At 48.2% G+C, this 20,723-nt stretch overlaps 1 protein-coding gene across 2 annotated transcripts; it reads left to right on the top strand.

The window, feature by feature from the left end:
- Positions 1-1,255: 1,255 nt before the first annotated feature.
- LOC311362091 (uncharacterized protein) lies at positions 1,256-20,208 on the top strand. 2 transcript variants are annotated; one of them, XM_084481898.1, is made up of 5 exons: positions 1,256-1,396; positions 15,168-16,056; positions 16,641-16,971; positions 18,166-18,341; positions 19,756-20,208. In XM_084481898.1, exons 2-5 carry the CDS (start codon positions 15,296-15,298, stop codon positions 19,991-19,993), a joined length of 1,506 nt encoding a protein of 501 aa, XP_084338024.1. In that variant the 5' UTR covers positions 1,256-1,396; positions 15,168-15,295; the 3' UTR covers positions 19,994-20,208. The 2 variants fall into 2 exon arrangements, with proteins under 2 accessions (XP_084338024.1, XP_084338025.1); XM_084481899.1 differs by lacking the exon at positions 1,256-1,396 and adding an exon at positions 3,581-3,726.
- The last annotated feature ends 515 nt before the right edge of the window (positions 20,209-20,723 follow it).

Raw genomic sequence — 20,723 nt, forward strand, 5'->3', positions numbered from 1 at the left:
AAAATCATATGGTGTAAGGAGGAGGCCTTGGTTTGGGTGAAGTGTTTTTTTACAGCTGATTTTAAGGATGTTTTGATCTCAGCTAGAATTTACTACTTAAAAAAAACATAATTATTAATCAATTCCTTTGCAATTTTGGATTTAGAGTGAGAGAAACTGCTTTGTGAATGGTAAGGGCAGTGTCCCCGTTTTAGTTTTTCTATGACAGAAACACTACATGTCTGGAGGTTTTTACACCGCTGAACCCAAAATGTCCCCGGATTTTGTCTCAGAAATCTCGTCACCTTACCCCAAGGAGCGCAGTGGTTCTCTCTCTCTCTCTCTCTCTCTCTCTCTCTCTCTCTCTCTCTCTCTCTCTCTCTCTCTCTCTCTCTCTCTCTCTCTCTCTCTCTCTCTCTCTCTCTCTCTCTCTGAAAGTTGAATTGGTTTTATTACTGTGACGGACAGTGCTGTTAGCCAATCAGAGGCGAGATATTTGAATGTCATAAGTAAGATCCAAAATCATGTCGTTCCTCCCCGACCACCTCCTCCACCATATAGAGCAGCGTGAAACCATTTTTTTCACCAAAACCGAGTCACAGGGCATTCATTGCTACTGCTTTAAGAACAGAACATTTGTTTAAATTTAAATGTGTAAAATGGCATGTGACCAAGTTGCTGTAAGCGTGAAACAACGACATACTTCATTAGTTTTGTTAATACCTTTTGTAAAACAAAATCAGGGACAAGATCTACGCCCTCAACCAACGCCCTCATCAGAAACGATGGTGAAACCATTTCTAGGCATCTCCTAGAATAAGAAATGTTATCGGTGTGCAGGGTGCCTGCTTTTTGATGACATATATATATTAAAAAACATAATTCCTGGGGTATATTCATGAGGGAATTCCGAGAAAAAGGCATGATTAATTTCTTGCTTTCTAAAATGTATACCTGGTTGCTGCTGTTGAAAAGTGTGAAGACTAGGGATAGCAAATTATCTTTTTCTCATGAAATACTCATGCAGTAACTTGCTCTCTGATCAAACCACACCCTGGACTTTCTCTGCTCTCATGTCTTCTCCTCTCCTCCGCCCGCAACCCAAAACTCCCTCCCCGTCAACAATTCTGGTCACCTTTGCCTGGAGCCCCCAAAGGACTAAGATCGCCACTGTTTAAAACGATACCCAACATTTGTCAATACGAGTATCAAAGCCCTTTTCCATTACGACTTATTGCATGGGTGGAGCTTGATTTCAGAAAAACACACGCACACGCACACGCACACGTACCTTGATCAAGCAAGGTAAACTTACAAATCAATTGACTTCAAGATCGAGTCATGGATGCTTCGTCTCTGTGAACTCCAGGGAGGACATTTACAAAGACACCTGTTTCATTCTGGATATTTTATAGCGGTAAGTAGGCTCACTAAACACAGGGGTAATAAGTGTCCCAATACCAGGAACTAGGTTACGTTATAGGGATATGTTCGAGGCTACCCACAGGCCCTTTTTGAGCAGAATAAACGATACACAGACTACAACCCTGAAACCGTAAAGTGTTGAGACAGGGTTTAGTATAAAGTAAGCATACTATATACTAAACACTGTTAATAAAAATACATATATTCAATCTCTGCGTCAGAGCTCCAGAGCGCAGTCTGCTGACAGCCGATACCTCTCACTCTGTTCATCATATCCGTTACTAGTTTATAGTTTCATAAATGCTACAGTAAACTTTTAAATGTGTCCCGTTACACACCTGAGCTGTTTCAAACGTCTAGTACAATAACGAAAGGTTATCGGGTCTTGAAAGAACACGAGATCAATTATTTGTGTACAAAATAACTTTAGTCAAAACGAGACGATATTGGGATTTTCTGATGGTGTTCGATTTAAAGTGGGAAATGGCGAAGTGCTTGAAATTATGACTGTGTATATGGCTACTCGAAAAATAATAAAAGAATGATGAAAAATACAAAATAAACATTCAAATCACTATTCCATATTCGCGCTTGGTACAATATCTGCGCTTGAAGCCATATTTGCGCTTGGTTCCATATTTGCACTTAGCGCCGTCGACCAATGATTCTAAGGACTGTACCACATTTGTGTGTGTGTGTGTGGGGGGGGGGGGGGGGGGGGCATGTCCTAATTTTATGTCACCAGGCAAACCAAGGGGGAGTAAATAAAAAAAGAGTGGAGCAGCAGTCCTCCTCAACACTATCAGCGGACCCAGGCCTGCCTTTACCTGCCAGTAGGCCCTGAGGCTGAGAGGAACTTTTCTGGCTCACGGCACCCCTAAACATATTTCTTTCCATCCACGGCACCCCTATTTTTTTTAATTTTTACTCTCAAACTCCTTTGTGCCATATTTGTACTTCATGCCATTTAATTTAACCTTTGTGATATGATGCACAGACCATAACTGCTTTTATTATAGGCACTAAGGTGAGGTTTATCTGATTTTCGTTGGTATCATATAGTTTATCAACATTATTTTACAATGTTGCGTTGTGATAATGAAGTGTATTGTAAATGTTAAAGGCCAATGTGCAGGTTAAACACCACTGTCGATTAATGGGTACATAAAGCACTCAAGATATGTATATAAAGTTAGAAATGTCTCCGAAATGGTGTTAAAGTTTTCGTCCTAGACATCGAACGGGCGGTTATTGCAGCTGTACGGGCTGCACTCCAGGGTGTTGCTCCCCCGGTCTGTCCTATGTCTAGGACTCTAGAGAACCGGCCATGCCCGCCTGCCTTTCACCACAAGTCCGGGGGAGGGGGGCGGGGCCGTGCGATCGTTGCCGCGCGATTTGAAGCCACTGCAGTGGCGTGGTTTCCTTGGGGATTTGAATATTTTCTAAACATTTAGCTTTACACTTGGCGACCCATTTAGATTTAACATTTAGATTTAACATTTAACATTAAGATTTAACATTTAACATTTAGATTTAGATTTAACATTTAGATTTAGATTTAACATTTAGATTTAGATTTAACATTTAGATTTAACATTTAACATTTAGATATAGATTTAACATTTAGATTTAACATTTAGATTTATATACAACATTTAGATTTAGATTTAAGATTTAGATTTAACATTTAACATTTAGGTAACATTTAGATTTAGATTTAACATTTACATTTAGATTTAACATTTAGATTTAGATATAACATTTATATATAATTTTTAACATAGATTTTTTACATTTGAACATATTGTTGAAAATTACATTTGTTGTTTTACATGAATTTCTGTCTCAAATGTGAGGAAAATGTGACGAAAGTGAGCTAAATGTTGAAAATGTATCAGCTAAAAAATTGTAACCGAATTTTTACAAACGGCACCCAATATTGATTGACTGATTATGTCGTTGGCTTTATTTCTAAGCTTTTACCTCTTTCTCCGGTGAAAATGTTGTTTTCAAACGTAACCGAAGCCGAGTAGGCTGGTCATGTCTTCAGTGTGATTATTTTTGATAGTGCTAACTAGTTTTCCTCGTGATTGATTGTCATTGACACCGTCAGGGTACCGCTTACCGGGACAGGGAGAGAGTAGTAAGCGTGTCTTTGTCGCTGTGTTTGGCAGGTGTCTGTGTGGGCGGTGTCGTCCCATGGAAACTGTGGTGGAGAGCTTGTGTTGTAGGGAGGTGAGCGCGTTTTGGTCGCTGGTCGAGGAGCTCACCCCGATGTAAGATGCAGATGTAACGTGCCTAACTGAGCATCCTGGATTTGAGGTATGCTGCCTGAATCCGTTTGTGCTAAAGATAGCATACTTACATTTCAGGCAGGATCATGGTCCCCTTCAAGCCAGCAGGCACGAGTATGTTCATTAGGCATGGGCGATTCGCGAACGATTCGGTCAGAACGAAAGAATCCCGAAGGTGAACGACGAGAACTGATTCCCAAAAAGAAGAGAACTGATTCCTTTTTTTTTTAATTTTTTTTTTTACATAAAATAAAAATATGGTCACGTAAATAAAAGATACAAACGAACAGAGCTTCGTCTCCCCTCGACTTCATATTGATTGAGTCTAAAACGTTCTCATATTGATTGAGTTTAAAACGTTCTCAAACCACACGTGTGTCATGTTATGTTATGTTATTCTATCTATCTATCTATATCTATATCTATATATATATATATATATATATATATATATCTAGGCTATCTCTATCTATATATTTACTTATATAATCTGACACTGTCACTCTCTCACTAGGTGAGATTATTGTGTTGTGTACTAAAAGTCAGGTTGTTGTGTTGTGTTGTGTACTGAAGTGAGCGGTGCGGTACTATGAATTGATTGAATAAACTGTTTAATCCGAACGCACCCCTGGCTCCACACACAAACTGCTAGTGAGGAGACGGGTTAACAACGAGATAAGCGATTATGATTGGCTAAGGCAGAGTCATGTTTCATGGTAGCCAATCGGAGCCAGTGTTTTTACACACAAGCCAGGATACGCGTACCACGCGCACCACACACATACACCAAACAGATTCGATGAAGCAGCAGAGACGGCGAGTCCGGAGCAATCCGGTGAAAAGTTGTCATTTTCAAAGTGGAGATATAAGCACTAATTCAAATTCATTGGCATACAGCAACTTTTTTTTTTTTTTTTTTTACAGTAACGCAAATAGTTCTTTCCCTCAGGGATGCAAACAGCGCGCTTTTCGGCGGCTGTCGCTTTTTTCACGGCTGTTTGGGTGACTTGTGTGAATCGTGTAGATCCGATGAGGTTTTTTTTTTTTTTTTTTGGGGGGGGGGGTCTGGGAGGGTCTGAGGGTCTAATTATAATTTCATCAACAGTAATTCTGTATTGCATCAACGGTAGATGCAATACAGAATTACTGTTGATATAATCAGACCCTCAGACGCGGCGCCAAACTCCAGGGTCAGACTATGAAAATCCTTGCAGCGCGAGATACAGGTGCGCGCGCCCTGCCGAAACAACTGGCTTCGCGTGCGCAGCGTTCTGATTTACTGTTTTCTCATAGACTGTATCTATGCATTTACTTATTTGGTAGATGATCTACCAATCACGGGGTAAAATAAAATCATTTTTATTTTGGTTGAGAGTAGGCTATAGTTGCTGTGTTTCGCCATTCTCCACTACTTCTGCATTGTAGTAATTCGCTGGAGCTTAGTTTGTTTAGATCCCGCTAGTTGGATACATTGCATTATTTCGTAGTGGCGACTTCTCTACTGCAAGGGAAGCTCGGCTTCACCTAAAATTTCGAAAATTAAATGGTCAGATACTGTTGTGTTAACATTTCATTGATTAAAAATGCGTTAGAACACGTCCATCTCGAAGAGAGAAGAGTCCGTTCAGAATCAGCTGCTTATCGCAGGTCGACTGACTCGATTTCCTTCTCATACACTTACGTGTTTAATTTGCGTGTGTTTAGACAGATGGGCGCGCACACACACGCGCACACCAAGCATCACCCGCATTCATTCATTCTATTAAATACTCACTCGCGGTAAAACTATGTTTTTTCCCACGATCAAATACTCATCAATCCTAAAAGTAATGGGCTTGTACACGATGTCTGGGTCAAGAACATTTGCTGTACGGTGTTTGCAGATGCATTGATTTAAAAGTACAACTTACCGCTGTATCAGCTGTTCTTTCCCAAATAACTTAACCAATCATTTAGCCTACCCTAAAACTAGATTTTGTTTTGGAAGCCTGGAATATACTTTGCTCGAATGTATTATTGTTATTATTATTGTTTTAACGGATGGCATAGCCTACTATACTTCATTCATGTTCATTCATGCAGGGGAAAAAATGTTTCCACAATCCACACGCTATTTCTATGCAGTTTCACACGTATGAATAATCTTTGACATCATAATATTTAACATGCAAGTGTAGTGGTGCCTGGTTGCTGCGGGGGAAAATCAGCTTTGCGCCGGGTGCAAACTAGCAATGACACATGCGTCGGTGTAGAAAGTCAATTGCGCCGGGCGCAAGATAGGGCCCTTCTTCTGTTTGGCGCACATGGCTAATTTGCATACGCGCACAGGACTGTCTGAATGGGAACATTTAAAAATCGCGTTCAAGTAAAAATAATAAGAAAAGCGGAATCAATTTGTGGCGCTCGTTGTTCAATATTGGCCTATGTGTGGGAAACACATGGAGTGGGCTTATCTTATCAACAGGCGGCACTGCTTTTTTAAGGATACTAAAATCATTTAATACATTTTAATTGAGTCAAATAGATTGCTGAAGGTGGCGCAGGGCACATTGAGGAAAGGGGGCTGAGTGAACTACTTTGCTCTCCGTTATGATACAGAAAGTCTAGGGTGATCAGACGTCCCGGTTTCAGACGTCTGGTCGCGTTATGCTACAGTATGGCTAAAATATTCAACTCTTCATTTGCAGAATGAGAGAATTTGATGAGAGTGCGGCACTTACTGTGCAACAAGTGGATAAAGGATGTAAAACCAGTTGGAAGTGGCCTTGGCTAAAAGTTGAAACTGCAATTGAGGTCAAGGCAGTCAACGCAATTTCAAACTATCAGACTTTTTTTTTTAAATTGAAAAAAAGGGATGTGCTAAATGCACTCTCTGCGTTAAAGAGATAAATTATGGTTCCAGAGGGCTGCATGCCCTGTTGGAACACTGCCAGAGCACAATACACACAGAGAGTGGCCTCCATCGTATCTACCCAAAGTGTGGCCCAGCTCCTCTGTAAGGACAATCCTTTACCAGCTACCAGCCAGAATCAGGCCTCAGCAGCCGAAAAGATCAGGGAAAGTGTAGTACTCCCGATTCCAATGTGCAATCGGATTGCCAATGGAGAGGTGAGTGTGTGTATGTGTGTGTGTGTGTGTGTGTGTGTGTGTGTGTGTGTGTGTGTGTGTGTGTGTGTGTGTGTGTGTGTGTGTGTGTGTGTGTGTGTGTGTGTGTGTTGAAGACTAGTTAAACAAAATTAACGTTTTGTGGATTTTCATTTTAAGAATTTCAGTTTGCACTTTGTCTGTGTATAGGGTGGGCCGGGGATGGCAGAGGTTGGTGGAAATGTCATTATTTGATAATTGCTGCGGGGGCGCGAGCTTCGAAAATCTCTCTCTTTTTTGACCATAGGTCTGTTTGCATCCCTGTTCCCTGATAACTAGTTACTTTTATTATAAAGTAATTCAGTTACTAACTCAGTTATGGACTTTTTGGAACAAGTAGTGAGTAACTATAACTAATTACTTACTTCCCTAATAAAGGGAATAAACGGTGAATAACTGAGGTGTTAATGTAACGGTCCATAGTCCAAGCTGTCGCAGGATCTCTTGTCTCGATGTCACAACGTGCTGCACAACGTGCAGCTCAAATGTAGGCCTAAACCGGAATAGTTGAAAGGGCAATTGTGTTGAATGCTGATGGAAAAATCAATGATAGAATGTGGAAGTGGGTGACCACAAATTTAATAATTAATCAAAAATCACAATTCAAAAAATGGAAGAGTTGCCAATGTTGGATTTATATACATCATATAAAATGTTATGAGAAAATGTTTAGGTAGCAGCAGTGTCGTCACTAGGCTGTTTTATTCGGGGCTAAAGCCCCAGATATTATTTAATTAGCCCGAATATAATTAAACAACAACAACAGGTTAGTAGTGAGCACAAGCTCTAGATTGTCTAGATAGTCTTTATTATATGTCAGTAATTCAAATGTCTGTAAACGTTTTGAAAACCGACTAAAGTTAATAAGAAATGAATGAAGAAAAACATGTAAAGAATACATGACTGTGTAACTCATTAAACAGTCATTAAATAGTTCACTTTTTCTGAATGTTGGCTGTTTGTGTGTGTGTTTGTGAATGAGGCACTTTTGTGTTTGGGCAAAGGGAAGTTTGTGAAAATGTGTATTTTTACCATTGGTATTTATTGGTATATTTACTGCATGGTAACCATGGAATGCATTAATTAAATTCAGTCTAGAAGTGATGAAATTATTCTAGTCACTAATGGTAGTTAATTATTTGTTGGATGTCCTGTGTGCTTTACACTAGAAAGAAACATGGGGATTCCAGGGGCATCTCAAAATAAAGTAGTCCTTCTAGAAAGAGAATAAACGGTTTAAAAACATAACCAGACTGTTTACCACCTCAAGTAAATTAACTTATCATATCCCCATTCAGATCCATATATATATATATTGTAACGCTCACCCCACGGTGGTGCAGCGTTGAATAAACAGGCGATGTCTGGCTTGCAATCCTGCTCTTTATTAGCAGATAAACAGTTATCCCCGGTCACTGTTGGCCGTGACCACGCCGTCCATCCAGCCGAACCAGACTTAACTCACTCAAACACGTCCCTTCCGGACCCCCTCACGTAGTCCTCCTCCCCACCCCCTCTCGCGAGACGATCCCCCATTAACCTCTACCAATAACATTAGTGCATAACCCAACACATGTGAACATTTGCATAACTGCTGAACGCATAATAACAGAACCACATTAACCCAGCTCGTTACACAGCTCCCCCCCAACAAAGTCCCTCGTCCCGAGGGACTACACAAAGTCTCTGAAACGGGCCGGCCGACGTCCCTGTCTCCGCGGCCGCGTGGGGGACGCAGGCGCTTCTGCCCGGTGGGTGCAACGCCCCTGTGCAGTGGAAGGTGTCTGTGATGGGAAGGGGAAAGGAGGGATGTGAACAGGGGGGTCAGTCACTGTCGCTGGGGAAGTATGTGCAGGGGAAATGGGGCTTCGATAGGGCTCGTGTGCCCCTCTGTAGCCACGTGCAGAGGTTGCGCCGTCACCCCTCCTGGCGGGCGCCCGGGACTCCAGGCTTGGGGAAGGGAGGGAGTCCCCTCTGTACGGGGCCAACCTGTCTCTGTGGAGCGCAACCTTCTTCCTCTTTCCTGGCAGCTGGACCCGGTACACTACTTCACCCAGCCGCTCCACCACCTGACAAGGCCCCTCCCAATGACAGTCCAACTTGGGGCACCGTCCCTTCTTCCTGCAGGGGCGGTACACCCACACCAGCTCTCCAGCTTGGAAGTGTCTTCCCTTCGACCTTATGTCGTAGTTCCTTTTCTGTTTCATGCCCGCTTTCTCCAGCTGGTCTCGGGCAAAGTTATGGGCGGACTCCATCCGATCCTGGAGTCTCCTGGCATACTCTCTCCCCGGAGGAACAGCAGGGGTGTCAGGGGGCTTGCCAAAGGCCACCTCCACCGGCGTCCGTAGCTCCCGCCCCAACATGAGGAGGGCAGGCGTGCATGAGGTGGACTCCTGAACAGCAGACCTATAGGCCATGAGGACGAAGGGCAGGTGCGTGTCCCAGTCCCGTTGATGTTCCGCGGTGAGGATTGCCAGCTGCTTTCCCAGGGTCCTATTGAACCTCTCGACGAGGCCGTCGCTCTGGGGGTGCAGGGCTGTGGTCCGGGTCTTATGCATGCCCGTGTGCTCACACATGGCAGCAAAGACCCGCGACTCGAAATTCCTCCCTTGGTCACTGTGGATGGTTTCTGCCACCCCGAACCTGCTGAACATGCCCTCTACCAGAGCGTCAACCACCGTCTCTGCTTCCTGATCTGGTATTGCATACGCATCAGGCCATTTTGTGAAATAATCCATGGCGACCAAAACCTATCTGTTGCCTGTGTCCGTGCGGGGAAATGGGCCCATGACGTCCACAGCTACTCTTTCCATGGGAGCCCCCACCGCCTGTTGTTGTAGTTGTGCGCGGGACTGATCTGGGGGGCCCTTGTAGGCCGCGCAGGGGTCGCAGCGGCGGCAAAAGTCCTCTACGTCCCTTCGGACCCGCCCCCAGTAAAACCCCTGACGAAGCCGGTGGAGTGTTTTTGCTACCCCAAAGTGCCCCGCTCCTGTGGTCCCATGGGATGCTCTCAGCACAGCGTCTCTCAGTGAACTGGGGACTACCACCTGCCACCTTTCTTCTCCCGTAGCAGGCTCCTTCCAGGCTCTCTGCAGTACTCCATCCCTTACTCTCAGCGCCTCAAACCTAGTCCACATGCCTTTCGTAGCAGTGGAGCACCCAGTCACCTCCTCCCAGGGTGGTCTCTGACCTGCCTCAACCCACTGTCGCACCGGTCGTATGTCCATGTCCCGCTCCTGTTGTGTCTGCCACTCGGCCACGTCAACCATCTGCGTTCCGCGGCAGACTGGTCCGGCCCCCTCGTGCATGGGACATGTCTCCTCCTCGATACAGAGCTCTCTCTCACGTGCTTCTCTCCGCTCACAGTACTGGCACCCTCCCAGTGCGCAGGGGCGGCGGGACAAGGCATCGGCGTTGGCGTGGCTGGCACCGGCCCTGTGTACCACTGTGAAGACATAGGACTGCAGCATTTCAATCCAGCGTGCGACTTGGTCCTCCGGTTTGATGGGAAAAACAGCCCAATGAGCACACCACATGATATGTACGTTATGAACACACCACATGATACGTACATTACGAATATAGTTAACCCGTGTTCTAAACTAACACACATAACCAGCTATTCTTCAGGTCAAGGCCTGAGCCGGAGGCCGGATGTCCCAACATGGAGAGATGCTAGAGACTCAGACAATGCACCACACATTCGCAAACCCTGGAGCCAGTCTACTGACTGTCTACTGACATAGCACCCATAACTTCCTGTAATATGAGGCCAGGCCGAGGAAGCTCTTCAGCTGTCGTTGGTCAGTGGGTGTGGGCCAGTCTCTCACTGCATGCACTTTCTCCTCCAGTGTGCTGATGCCTTCTCCTCCCAGTCTGTGACCCAAAAACTCCACCTCCTTCCTCATGAAGCGGCACTTATTCGGGTGTAATTTCAGGCCCGCCGCCGCCACTCTCTGCAGCACCAGCCTCAGCGACTCCAGGGCTGTTTGGAACGAGCTCCCATGGGCCAGGATGTCATCCAAATACACCAGACATCTCTGACGGGGGATGCCAGCCAGCACCCTGTCCATGAGTCTTTCAAAGGTGGCTGGGGCGTTGCACAGGCCGAAACTGAGAACCCGGAACTGCCACAACCCCCTGTCCGTACAGAAGGCAGTCTTTTGTCTTGCTTCAGGGCTGAGGGGCACCTGCCAGTATCCGCTTCGCAGGTCGAGTGAAGAGAACCAGGAGGAGCCAGACACCAAGTCCAGTGACTCATCGATCCTGGGTAACGGATACGAGTCCTTCCTCGTCACACTGTTCAGCGGTCTGTAGTCCACGCAGAATCTCATCTTGGTGCTCCTCTTTTTCGACACCATCACCACTCCCGAGGCCCAGGGGCTGTCTGACGGTTCAATAATGCCATCTCTTTGCATCTCTTCAACCGCTCTGTCCGCAGCCTCACGGTGAGCCATGGGGAGACGCCGGGGACGCGTCTTGATGGGCCGTGCACCCCCAGTGTCTATTTCGTGTTGGACCAGGTGTGTCAGGCCCACTTCGTTGTCTGTTAGTGCAAAAATGTCCGTAAAGTCAGATAACACCTTCCACAGCTCTTCCTGCTGCCATTGCTCCAATTGGTCGCAGTTCTGTCTCCATATCTCTCTCACCACCGACAACCTGTCCGTCTCCCCCACCGTAGCTGGCTGGGCTGGGGAAGATGAATGGGTGTGTGCAGAGGGGGGCTGACCGTTGCTGGGGGCATGGGGCACCAGTGGCGGGAAGCTGCGAACAGGGGGGGTGATTCTCTCTACTGGGGTTTTTGTGTCATGGCAGTGCGTTTCCATGGCTGTCCTGACCAGGGGGTGTGGATTTGGGGACTGGGTGGGCGGTATCAGTTTAACAGTCGGGCCCCCAGGAAAGGTCAATGTGTTCTTTCCTAGGTCCAGCAGACAGCGCGCAGCCCTCAAAAAGTCCAGCCCCAGTATGCAGGGGTCCTGCACCTGCGCCACCCATACTTTAAAATCCACTGACAGACCTCCCACATTCAACGTCACCCTCCCCTTACCAAGCATAGGGGCCAGCTCACCAGTCACTGTCCTCAGCTGCACCGTAGTCTGCTCCAACTGTGTCCCCACTGGAACTACATCTGGCCTCATCAGCGTTGCTGTGGAGCCCGTGTCCACAAGGGCCGTACGTGGGGTCCCGTGTATGGTGACGGGAACATGGCAGAAATTCCCAGAATGAGTCCAACCCACCACCATCGTGGATTCTGTATTGCCTGCTTCAGGGGGGAGTGGAGCCCCTCTCCCCCGTCTGTGCTGTTGGGCTCCTCCATCCTCCACGGCAACTGCATGGGACACCATGCCCGGGGTCCGTACCGTCCCATCTATATGGGCCCCGGGCCGTTTCCCTGGTCTTTGGAATGCTTGGAGCACTGTCTGAGGAGATGGCCAGGCTGTCCACATCCCCAGCAGACCAGGGGGCGTTGGCGAGGCCGTGTGGCACTTTGCGGCGAATGCATGGACACAGCCCGTATCAGTTCGGTAATTTCAGCCACCCATGCAGGCTTTACTTGGGCTGTATCAGTGCATGCAGCGGTTCTCACCGTAGGACCACTCTCTTCAGGGCTGCCTTCCATGGTCCCGCCCCCCACAATCTCCCTCTCTAGAGCCAGTTCCAGAGCCTCTTGTATGGAGCGGGGATGAGCGAGCTGGGTCTGAATGCGCAGCCCGCTGGGGGTTATAGCTTGGATGAACTGGTCCCTGGCGAGCTCCGTCTGTATCGCCGGGGGCATGTGGGCATAAGCCCTCCTGGCTAGGGTTTCAATGTCATTAGCTAACACACGGAGGGGCTCTCCAGGCCGCCTGCGTCTGTTGGAAAGTTCAGAGCGTAGGAGACCGGGCTGTTCACAATGTCCAAAACGTCTCTGTAGAGCCCCAACAAGAGCCTCATAATTATTTCTTTCTTCTGGGCTGAGCAGTAACAGGCATGCCAGTGCGTCGTCTGTAAGGCATAACGCCAGCTGTAGCGCTTTATCATCCTCCGACCAGCCTGCAGCTTGTGACAACAGTTCGTATTGGGCATGAAACGCCTGCCAGTCTGCCTTACCGGAGTACTTTGGTGTTTTACATGGGGCCCGGCAAGTATAGGCACCGCCCCTTTGCCACACAGGCTGCGCATACTCTCTGCTGTCATGCTTTGGAGGAGCCGACGCGCCAACGTCGAAGCGTCCGTCATGTCCTCCGCTCTGTCGGGGGTTGGTGGAGCTCATTCCCGCGTCGTTAGCCATGCGCCTCGCCGTCTCCTTCAAGCGGGCCTTGGTCTCCACAGCGCGCTCAAACTCCGCCGCCAGACCCACCGAACGGGCATAACTGCAGCTCCCTGCCTCCTCCTTAACTTTCGGCCGTGCTCCGCTCCCGTGCGCCATGTCCGTTGGCAGTACAAACCGCAGCACGCCGTGCTGTGCACTCTTCTACCAACGACGGATACGTAGCTCAGGCAACGTTTCAGGGCCAAAATACGTTATATGTCAACGTTCCATTGTAAAGAGTGGCGACTGCGCCCGCACCACGTGACTTTCAAGTTTCTTATTTCAGCACAGAAGAAAGATGGCAGCCAGCCGTGTAAAATGCTACATTTTAGGGCCGTTTCTGTATCTTCAGGTTTTTTGATAACATTTTTAGCGAGAAATGTGTACTTTATGTTCACAATCTTTAGTTTAGATGTTACGCGGATATAGATCGTTCCTGCCAGCAAAACGTTGTGAACTGACGTAATGCCCAAGGATACGTACTGGATTACGTTGCAGTTCAACGTAAAATAGTGAGTTGTACCTACCAACAAGGACATTTCCTGGTTATAAAAAATACATAAATTGGAATTATTTGGAGAGTCGCGGGTCCCCCCCCCCTCCCCTTCCCCTTCAACAATCCCGATCGCCCGCCCCCGCCCCCCAGTCAACAATCCCGATCGCCCCCCCCTCCCCGTCAACAATAAAAACGGAGTCGCGGGTGTAATCCGCGGGTCACGGTTTTCTTGGGTACTTTCAAAACCCACCACAGAAACAGTTGGGGTGTAATATGTATTGTATAATCTTTATGAAAACTCAGTCAGAACTATTAAACACCAGAGGATGGGCGGGGAGGGGCAGTGGACACACACACACACACACACACACACACACACACACACACACACACACACACACACACACACACACACACACACACACAAAGCATTGCAACAAAAAAATACAAGAAAAAGTTCCCTCTAATATTATTACTTTCAAAACAAAATTAAACACAGAGCTGCCAACTCTCACGGTTTGACCGTGTGACACGCGCTTTTGCCTGCTTACACACACACGCACACACGCCACACATCCAATTTCTCACGGCAAAAAAACAACAACATGTTTTTGTCGTAATCTAGGGTCGGCTGGCTAGGAAATAGACAACAGATATTCTAAGGTGTCCTTCAAAATTCACGTTGGAATATCTTTCTATTTTCCGCAGTTTAGACTTATAATCGGGATTGTTGACGGGGGGGGGGGACGATCGGGATTGTTGAGGGGGGGGCGGGGCGGTGGACGTGGGACCCGCGTCTTTGAGGCTTACACCCGCGACTTTTACGTTGAACTGCAACGTAATCCAGTGTTCACGAAAACGTATACTGTCAACGTATCCTTGGGCATTACGTCAGTTCACAACGTTTTGCTGGCAGGAACGATCTATATCCGCGTAACATCTAAACTAAAGCTCATATGCATTCTCTGAATCAAGATTGTGAACATAAAGTACACATTTCTCGCTAAAAATGTTATCCAAAAACCTGAAGATACAGAAACGGCCCTAAAATGTAGCATTTTACACGGTTGGCCGCCATCTTTCTTCTGTGCTGAAATAATAAACTTGAAAGTCACGTGGTGCGGGCGCAGTCTCCACTCTTTACAATGGAACGTTGACATGTAACGTATTTTGGCCCTGAAACGTTGACTGAGCTACGTATCCGTCGTTCGTAGAAGAGTACTCTGAGAACGTTTTTCTCTGATGACTGGGTTGGTTATATGCAATTTAACGTTGAACTGCGGAGCGTCTAATTGCATTTACATCAAAATGAAACCACCAATGTGTGTAGGGTCCGGGAGGGTAATTTGGGGTGCTAGCTTAAGCCGGCAATTTACCTCAGGCAGTGTAAACGCACGGACCATGCCCGGGAAAAAGGCGTGCATTAGACGGGCATATTTGGCAGTGTAAAAACGTCTATTGTTTACATAAAACCCAATCCCGGCCCTTGAGTGGTGACCGTTTTGCTGAATGCTAAAACGACCGCTTCTCCCCTCAGACTGCGAGGTCCCTCGGGCCTGTTGGCTTCTGGTCCCGGCTCCTGGTCCCGGCTCCTGGTCCCGGCTCCTCCTCCTGACTCCTCGTCCCGGCTCCTCGTCCCTTGCTCCTCGTCCTGACTCCGTTCCCATGGCGATGGGGATGGAGAACTGGATTGGTAGGAGGGGGAAGTTTGTCCTGCTCCTCGCCCTGACCTCTGTCGTCATGCTCCTGATCCTGTGCCTCCTGGACACTCTGAACACTGTTCCCACACTGTTCCGAGCATTACCGCCATCCGCCGACCCCGCCGCCGACCACGACCCCGCCCACGACCCCACCCACGACCCCGTCCACGACCCCGCCCACGACCCTGAACCCGCCTGTGGCGCTGTGGCCACCCAGACCATCACGCCGCTGGCCCACACCAAACACCTGCTGGTGTCTGCGTTCGCCGACCGGCGGGTGGAGAAGTTCGACGTGCGCATCATCGGCATGTTCAGGCGGGACTCGGTCCAGCCGCTCCGCTGCGTCTTCTGCTGCCCCGGCCGGACGCCGGCCGGCGAGGCGTCCGGCGAGGCGTCCGGCGAGGCGTCCGGCGAGGCGTCCGGCGAGGCGTCCGGCGAGGCCCCCGCCACGGTCCTGAAGCACTCAGACCACTTCGGCTTCCCCTACGGAGCGACGGACGTCCTGTGCCAGGTCCCTGCGGGCTGCCTGGCCACCCACGTCACCCTGGTGCCGGAGGGCCACCGCCCGGACACCGCCGCCCTCAACCGCACCTTCCTGCCCATCAGGAACCGGGGGGGCAGTGGGGCGGCCCCCCAGCCCCTGCTCAACCTCACCGTCTGCATCTCCAACCTCTTCGGAGGGTACAACAACGTCCTGCAGTTCACGCAGACTCTGGAGATGTACAGGTGAGCACCCAGCTCATATATCTCTATATGTCTATCTATCTATAAATCTATATATGCTCTGCTCTGGGTGTGCCGATGTGCCCCCCCATGTGTGTGGACCTCTGACAAAGTCACTCCTCTGTGTGTGTTCACCGGCTCCCGGTTGGGTCAAAAGCAGACAAAGAATTTCCCCCAAAAAAGGGGTAATAAAGGATAACTAAAAACTAAAACTGTATATATATATATACAGTATATATATATAATTATTACACCTCTCTTCTCAATGCTGTGGAACGCTCCGTTCACTTGCATGGGCCTTCCCGACTTCCGGCTGTGAATTATTTTTAGATAATCGACCGTTGCTAAACATATAATGACCGCTGTCAAGGAAAGTGGATTTTTTTGCCTCTGATTCATGTCTTTCATATCACCCCGCAAGTAGTCTGGTAATTTATCAACCCCAACGTACAAAATTCTTCAGGATCTTTACAGTTCTGCCACTCTCTATGAATACGGTGGAGTGTTCCCAACAAGAAGTCCCATGATGCACTCTGATGCATACAGCCCTCCTTGTGATGTTCCCTCCTCGTCCTCCTGCCCCCCAGGCTGCTGGGGGTCAACCGGGTGGTGGTGTACAACACCAGCTCTGGGCCGGACCTCTCCCGCCTGCTGCACAGCTACAGCCAGGAGGGCTTTGTGGAGGTGGTGCCCTGGCCCATCGACCGCCACCTCACCCCGTCCGCCGGCTGGCAGCCCGCTCGCTCCCCCGGGGACATCCACTACTACGGCCAGCTCACCACGCTCAACGAGTGCTCCTACCGCTACATGGAGCGCTCCCGCTACGTCCTGCTCAACGACATCGACGAGATCATCACGCCCTACCGCGACGGCGACCTGGTGGCCCTCCTGGACACCCTGCAGCAGCAGCACCCCAAGGTGGGCGGGGGCGGTAGGCATGACGACCGGCCTGGGGTCAGGGGATTGGGTGACTGGGGGTTCGTTTTTTTGTACCGTGGAGTTTAAGACTCTAAACATTTACATTTACAGTGACTTAATTAACTTAATTAACAACAATATTTCACTGTCGGTACACTAAGGATGTTCATAGAACCAAGTGCCAAGCACTAACGATCTCTAGGTTAACCCCTTCCCCGTATACAACAAAGATAGCTAGGATAAGATGCTACACAAAGCTAAGTATTATTTCTCAGTGCAAGGACGTACAACATACAATAAGTGGGTAAGAGGGGTGAGGCTATGCAGAGTCAGGGGATGGGCAACTGGCGGCCCGCGGGCCAAATGCGGCCCACATCCTCACACCTCACTGAGGCCGCAGATAATTTAAGATTTTTTACAGAAAACTTGGATCAACAAAAACCGTACCTTTCAGTCAAGATGAGAAGCAGAGTATCTTTTCATAGAATTCAAAGGCTAACCCATGTGTCTAGTTTGCTTAGAAACAATATCAGTCATGAAAGGTATCAACTTAAGTTGCCACTACTACAACTGCACTGAATATAATGCTAGTTGTTGCACTTAATGTTGGGCCACTGTTTTTCTGTTTTGTGCCATCATTGAATGATGATGAAAAAAAATAAGAATGACTCATGTGGCTTTAACAAACTTGTTGTGTTTGTCATTTAACAAGAGTATAGACATGTTAAAAACGGCATTTGAGCATGGAAAATATGGAATTAATGTAGGTTGGTTCAATTAACATACATACAGGCTATGAATCTGAATGATTTTTTAGGTAGTGACCATCCCCAAAATGCACCAGAATACAGGAAATCACATCTACCAAATGAAATATTTCTGGGGGAGGACCCCCAGACCCCACGTCCATGACTGCCCCACACCAACAACTTTCATCACCAGCCACCAATGATACAGACATATATCCACACATAATTTGTTCTTATGTTGAATTATTTTGTAGCTTCTCCCATATCTGATTAGGTGAAGAGCACGTTCATGTGGCCCTCTGATGGGGATGAGGAAAAATTGTGGCCCTCTTTCGTCATGAATGTTGCCAATCCCTGGTCTAGGTGAACTTTAGACTCTGCATAGCACCGCTGTTCCTCATGTGTTCCTGCTCATCTCCTCTCTGCTTCGTCCTCCCCTTCGTAGGCGGGGGTCTTCCTCATTGAGAACCACATATTTCCCAAAATCCACTTTGAGCCCAGTGGAAGGTTCCACCGGCCTCAGTGGGAAGGGGTGCCCGGGGTGAACATCCTGGAGCACGTCTATAGAGAAGAGCCCGACAGGAAGATCTACCACCCCCACAAGATAATAGTCCAGCCCAGGTACCGTCAACTCACTGCTTGCCTTACAAGTCATGTTCTTCTTTCATCCATTCTTTAATGAAATACTTTATTACGTTGTTGAGTTTAAGTGGTACCGTTGTGCAACGCTGAACAGATTGAATGGTTTCAAGTAGGCGTCAGCAATCATCATCTTCAATGGAAATGTGCTCTCACCACTGGGGGGGGGGTGTGGCCTTCTTTACAGCCACACACCCTCTAGCCACACCCCCTTCAGACACACCCCCTTCAGACAGTGGGTTTGTGTGTGTGTGTGTGTGTGTGTGTGTGTGTGTGTGTGTGTGTGTGTGTGTGTGGGTCTGAGGTGCTCTGAGGTCAATAGCAGTGCAGCGCTGCTTCAGCCTCAGACTGTTGGAGCTAATTTCCATTCTCCTTTTCCGTTGTCATGGTTAAACACGGGCTGACTCTCTGAAGACAGAATAGCTAGGCTCCCACCAACTAGGTAGAGTTGGCCTACCAGCTCTAAGGCTCCCACCAACTAGGTAGAGTTGGCCTAGAGTTGGGTAGAGTTAGCTCTAAGGCTCTCATGCTGTTCCTACACATCGCCTGCACCACTGCTTTGCGTTGATGTAGGGTCTAACGAGTTACATCTGAGATATCTACAATTAACTTTTCCACTGTTTATTGTACTGTTGCTATCAATGATTTAAATTTTTCCCAGTGCGAGATGAATTCTAGAAATCTAGAATTGCTACTGGTCAAAATTACATTATGGGAATGTTGGCGTGGAATTCAAACTAGTCAAAAAGCAATTGTTGATCCACAATTACTATTACCGCTAAAGGGCTGGCCATATACTGAGTGTGTTTCTGCACCACATAGCCTAACCTTTCCTCGTCATGAATTGAGTTAGACCATACCTGCTATAGAGTGCTATCAGACTGAATATCAGCGGTGGGAGACCGCACTCAGCCGTGCTCAGTGGAACCACCATGACCTGGAGTGTTCTTTTAAAGCAGTATTTAGTAGATAACAAGCCCTTTTCTGGTCGTTGTACTTATAAAATATGTTGAGTGGTTTAACCATTTCTGTGCATGCGTGGGTGTATGTGTATTCATGTGTCTGTGTGTGTGTGTGTGTGTGTGTGTGGGCGTGCTTGCGTGTTTGTGCATGCCTGCGTGCTTCAACAGCAGTGCAGCGACTGCAGTTAATTTCCATTTATATTAGAAAACAATCATAACCAGCCCTCCCTTTTCTGGTCGTTGTACTTGTACTCAACTATTGTTGAGTGGTTTAACCATTTCTGTGCGTGTGTGTGTGTGTGTGTGTGTGTGGGCGTGCTTGCGTGTGTGTGTGCGTGCACGTGCATTCTTGCGTGCCTGCATGCTTTCATGTGTGTGTGTGTGTTTGTGTGTGTGCATTCATGTGTGTGCATGTGCGCGTGCGTGCCCCACAGGTCCCTCCAGCAGACCTCCGTCCACTCCGTGCTCCAGAGCTTCGGGGAAGTGTTCAAAGTCCCGCCGGACGTGTGCCGCATCATCCACGTGCGCGTCCCCCTGCAGGGTCACCTGACCCTGGAGCAGCTCCACGTCGACCGCCGGCTCTGGGACTTCAGCGAGAGGCTGGTCCCCCGGGTGGACAGCGCCCTGAGGAGGGCGGGGCTGCTGAGGTCGGAGGTCACCGCCCCCAGCTGATGACGGGGGGGGGGGGGGGGGGGGACGAGACACTGCTTTCACGCAAACTTTGGGGTCAAACTGGGGTCTAATTGTACATGGTGGACGGTGTTAAAATGAGGTGATTTCTTGGTAGAGAAAGTGGTTTCTTGTTTGTATTATGGGTCACATAATTGTTACTCTTTCTTTTCTCTTACTTTGAGCAGAAACAAACAATAAACACAAAGAACAATGAATTGATGGGGACTTCAGATATCTTTGAAGGCAGAAATCTGCTCTTATGTCGTCACTGAAGCCCCGCCCCTCTCTCTCTCCTCACCCAGAGTCCTTTAGAGATGCGTTTCTCTCTGAATAGCTCCCCGCTCCCTCACTCTTCCTACTGCTCAACTGAACGGTGGAGAAGTGCTGTTCCTAGGAACACAGGAAAGTGGACAGGAAGTGGGACGTTGGAACAGGAAGTGGTGGCCTGGCTCGAGCTGCGCTACTTGCGGAATATGTGGATGGTTTTGCTCATCGGTTGAGTATTGTTTTCCAGCAAGGTCGAGAATCGAGATCTCTATTTTAACTCAAAGCTAGCCTCAATGACGTCCCAGCTGGCCCCGGGGGGGGGGGGGGGGGGGCAATGCAATCTTGCGTGGTCAGCTCACAACAAAGGTTTTACAGTGTCGCGCTTTGTAGGTTCAGCTGTGGTGAGGTTAGATTTGGTTCAGAGTCTGGCGGCTTAAAGGGCGAGCCAAAGGCAAACAGAGTA

This window comes from Micromesistius poutassou, assembly GCF_964030765.1.
Source record: "Micromesistius poutassou genome assembly, chromosome: 17".
Classification (NCBI taxonomy): Eukaryota; Metazoa; Chordata; class Actinopteri; order Gadiformes; family Gadidae; genus Micromesistius; species Micromesistius poutassou.

Excerpts from the sequence above, each read along its gene's own strand:
- LOC311362091 (XM_084481898.1), top strand. The coding sequence starts at position 15,296 with ATGGCGATGGGGATGGAGAACTGGATTGGTAGGAGGGGGAAGTTTGTC. Across the intron at positions 16,972-18,165 it reads TGCAGCAGCAGCACCCCAAG|GCGGGGGTCTTCCTCATTGA; the intron begins GTGGGCGGGGGC and ends TCCCCTTCGTAG. Across the intron at positions 18,342-19,755 it reads AAGATAATAGTCCAGCCCAG|GTCCCTCCAGCAGACCTCCG; the intron begins GTACCGTCAACT and ends CGTGCCCCACAG.